This window comes from Lampris incognitus, chromosome 13 (assembly GCF_029633865.1).
Source record: "Lampris incognitus isolate fLamInc1 chromosome 13, fLamInc1.hap2, whole genome shotgun sequence".
Classification (NCBI taxonomy): Eukaryota; Metazoa; Chordata; class Actinopteri; order Lampriformes; family Lampridae; genus Lampris; species Lampris incognitus.
The window spans coordinates 15,968,657-15,972,808 of NC_079223.1; the positions used below are offsets into that span (position 1 = coordinate 15,968,657).

General features: G+C 49.6%; 1 protein-coding gene across 1 annotated transcript; it reads right to left on the reverse strand.

Moving 5' to 3' along the window:
* Positions 1-286: 286 nt before the first annotated feature.
* six3a (SIX homeobox 3a) lies at positions 287-3,223 on the reverse strand. The gene is made up of 2 exons (XM_056292126.1): positions 2,532-3,223; positions 287-479 (listed from the first exon to the last, which is right to left on the reverse strand). Exons 1-2 carry the CDS (start codon positions 3,221-3,223, stop codon positions 287-289), a joined length of 885 nt encoding a protein of 294 aa, XP_056148101.1.
* Between the last annotated feature and the right edge of the window lie 929 nt (positions 3,224-4,152).

The following is a 4,152-nucleotide window of genomic DNA, read 5'->3' on the forward strand; positions in this document are numbered from 1 at the left end:
ATAAAAAACATCATGCAAGTAGGCTAGTAGTAGTGGAGGTGTGGGGGGTATATGACGGGGGGGGAGGAGGAGGCGTGGGTCCTTTGAAAGCGCTTTTTTTTCCTAAAAAAAAAAAGACGTGCTTTTATCTCTCTTTTTTTTAATATTTATATGAATCGGTCCTTTTTTTCATCCGCGATATTTCATAAGTCTTTTTTTTTTTCCTCTCAGGTCCATATTCCCTGTAAATATTTCTCTTTTTGTGTGGTTGTTTGTTGTTGTTGTTGTTTGTTGTTGTTTTTCCGTATCATACGTCGCACTCCGAGTCGCTGGAGGTGACGGACAGGATGGACGTGCCGGTGTCGACGCGCTCTGTCGCGCTGGAGACGCTGGTGGTGGGACTGGCCGCGGTGGAGGGCGACTCTGCCGAGCTATGCGGGGTGAGGCCGGACTCTGAAAGGGACCGCATACCGTTCGCTCCTATTGCTTGATGTTGGAGCCTAGAGAAGAAAAGAAATGAGGAGGGGAAGAAGGAAAGAAGGGAGGGGGGGGGGGAAGACATGGCAATTAGACCCGAGAATGCCCCCCCCCGTCTCCCTTCCCCTCCTGCAAAATAGGGTGCAGAGTTGCCTTTCTTTCCCTTGCTGGCCTCAGCCGTGCATGTTGGGTTTTTTTTTTAAATCAAATCGCCGTTCGGGGGACAAAACACGGCGCTATTTGGACTCCCAAATGTGGGACAATTGTGACGTTTCGTCAAGAGTAATGACGGCGTAAATGGTCACCGGTGGGACGGGAAACCGCTCGTCATGTCGGCGCAGCACGTCGCTTAAACTGCTGTTTACGTCTTTTATAAGACCCTCATCTCGGAGTCACGTGACAGACGCACTGATAGGAATCTTACGCACACACACACACACACACACACATATATATATATATATATATATATATATATATATAATATGCAGGCTGATGGAAAAGATGGAAGTCTATGTGTGTGTGTGTGTGTGTTTATGTGTGTGTGAATGAGTGACGTCAAGGTCCAGGTTATACTCCAATCATCCTAAATGTCTATCTCCAATCCACTCATGATAATAACAACTCCATCACAGCAGGATAATAGCGGTCCGGAAATATATCTAGGCTATTCATTTAGCAAAACACATTAGAATAATATTCCTGTGGCTTACAGAGAGCCTTGTGACGTATGGCTTTCTAATCAATTATGGAATTCACAAGGAATATAGCCAATGCCTTCGAATGATTTTAAAAAAAAAATTATTATTGTTTTTAATAGGCATGGTTATTTCCACTTTTACATAAATAAATATTAAGGATAATTATGCAATACGTTGAAATATTATGATGTCCTAACAAACAGCAGAGTAGTCTGCAACAAAAGAAATAATTGTTAATAATGTAAATAATCTTACGTTTATAGTATTTACGGTAGATCCACCAGTTTGTTTAGGTGTGCAATATCACCGAACTATTAACAATATCCCCGTTTGCATGGGGATGATATAGGCTGGTTTATTTCAAAGGCACATGAAACGTGAAAGATCGCCTATAAGGCTACGCTGTCGTAACAGATACAATGTAAGACGTGCTGCACTGCTACAAAGTGATACATTTGTTGCCACAAAGTGATACATTTGTTGCTACAAAATGATACATTTGTAGCAGTCCGTGACCTGGACGCGTTAGTGTGTGTTTCCTCGTGTGAACCGCCCGGCCTGCAGGCTACAACACACACCAGCCGATAGAGGAAGGAAGAGAGGAAGTTTGTGCCACAGCCGGCTCCTGGTTTCTACACAGCAGCTACAAATCGTGTCGTTAAATACTAGTTATTTTTCTGCAATTTCGCGATTAGTAATTCTGTTACATTCGCGTTGCAGGGACGCTCGCATTTTGTACAAATAAAATAACATACATGTTTTTTTTCTTTTGCACCGAGCACTGCGGAGTTCTCCACTCTTTGCACAAAAAAATTAAATCTAACATCACGTTTCATACGCGTTGGAGACATTTTAAAACGTAGCATGGCGTCTTATTATCTATGCCCGGCACAGTTTCTGCTCGTGTGTTATTATCATTATTATTATTATTATTATTGCAGTGTTTCGTGAGTCCACTGCTGAACTAAAATGTCGCCGGAGCCTGCTCCCTCCCCCTGCCACAGACAGCCTTCACTCCTGTCCATGTCCTGCAGCGTAACGAGACATCTGGACGCTTTGCCACCAGGGGTGGCGAATCAACTTTTTAAAAACGCGAACATCTGCCAGCCAACGACGCACAAATGTCCCCAAATTCACCAGCCGTTCGGTAGCAAATCATAAACCCGGCGCGTGAAACGGACGAGCCACTTTCATATCTCGCCAGCGTTTGGCTGGTGGCTGCCGCTGGTTTGCCCCGCTGTTTGCGACACGGGCTGGTCTCTCTGGGTTAAAACACGGGCATATGTGGTCCGCCGAAGTCGCGGAGTGTGATCCGCAACGCATTCGGGTCGACTGCATGGCGAGTGAGTGGAGGTAGGGAGGAAAAACACAAACCTGTTTTTTGCCGCCGCTGCTCTGTCTCGTTGCCTGCGGTTTTTAAACCAATTCCCGACCTGTGTGGGAGTGAGTCCAGTGGCTTGCGCCAGTTCCCTTTTCTTGCTGGGGTTCGGATAGGGGTCCTGCAGGTACCACTCCCTGAGCAGGCTCCGCGTCCTCTCCTTGAAACAGTGCGTCTTCTGCTCGCCGTCCCATATGGTGCGAGGCAGCGGAAACTTCTTCCGCACCCGGTACTTATCGACCGGTCCGAGGGGGCGGCCGCGGAGCTTCTCGGCCTCCTGGTAGTGCGCCTCCAGCCACATGGCCTGCAGCTTGCCGTGGGAGTCCTTGGTGAACTTGTGGTTCTCCAGGATGTGGTACAGGTCTCTGAAATTGCCCGTGTGAAACGCCACCACGGCGCGGGCGCGCAGGATGGATTCGTGCTTGTTGATCGCCTCGCAAGCGCCGGGCGCCACCGGAAGGGACCAGAGGAAGCGGCCCAGCCGTTCGATGTCCCCGGTCTCCTCCAGCGTCTCGCAGACGCTCGCCACCTGCTCCGGGGAAAAGTTGAGGGTCGGTAGCTGAAACATGGACAAGTCTTCTGGAGACCTGGCGGTGGGAGCGCTGTTCGCCAGGAGCAGGGGGCGATCAGCGAAGTTTGGCAGGAAGAAATGGGAGGGATAAAGCTCTAAGGGGGATCTGAAAACCATGGAAATGACCTGAGAGAGAAGGGAAATTATCGAGAAAAAGGGGAGAAAAAAAAAACCCCCGAAAAAATACGGCGAGTAAAAAGATTGAATGATTCAATGGCTATCGCCTAATGACACCAGCCTCATAATATCTCCCCCCTAAATCCGCCGTGAGTGTAGCATTGAAACATTTTGTTTCCCTTTTCTATTGGTCTTCTTGGTGTCGTTGTAGCGTTGTCATGGCAGCCCTGCCAATCACTGTCAAGCGTGCCAATCATTAGCCAGTACGTAGCGCGAGGCTTTCACCACTTGTGCAGCGCACACGGGGGGTTATCAGAGTCTCCCATCTCAGCAGCGGCAGCCCTCCCACCCACCCACCGCACGGCTCGCATCAAGCGGGAGCCAATGCTCGCCTGTCCGCTGAATGGAGCGAGCAATTAGAGGGTGGAATATTATTGCGATCTTAACGAGGCTCGTTAAAGCCCCCCCCCCCCCAAAAAGGAAGATATGAAGGCTAGAGATGCTTAGAGGAGACGGGGAAGGAGGGAGGGGAGGGAGTGTAGAGAGGGAGCTTACACGGGTGACGCCGACAACCTATGGCGAAATCGGGGGAGTAGCCTGGTCCGTGGTAGCCTGGTCCGTGGTAGCCTGGTCCGTGGTAGCCTGGTCTGCGGTAGCCTGGTCCGTGGCAGCCTGGTCCGTGGTAGCCTGGTCCGTGGTAGCCTGGTCTGCGGTAGCCTGGTCTGCGGTAGCCTGGTCTGTGGTAGCCTGGTCTGTGGGAGGGTTTTCCGCAGGCGGGCCCGTGTAAACCGGGGGTCCGTTTGCACCGGGTTTTTCTCGTAGTTTTGCTTGCAGCGGTTCCCCCCTTTTCTTTTTTTATATTATTTTTGTGGAAATGGGGGGAAGATATAATGGGCAACGTACTGCGCAAGAGTCCTCTCCTTTGTTTT

Bases quoted from the DNA above. Each gene is read 5' to 3' on its own strand.
- six3a (XM_056292126.1), bottom strand. From the start codon at position 3,223: ATGGTTTTCAGATCCCCCTTAGAGCTTTATCCCTCCCATTTCTTCCTG. The intron at 480-2,531 runs GTTTGTGTTTTT...TTTCTTCTCTAG, and splicing joins GCAGCGGCGGCAAAAAACAG to GCTCCAACATCAAGCAATAG.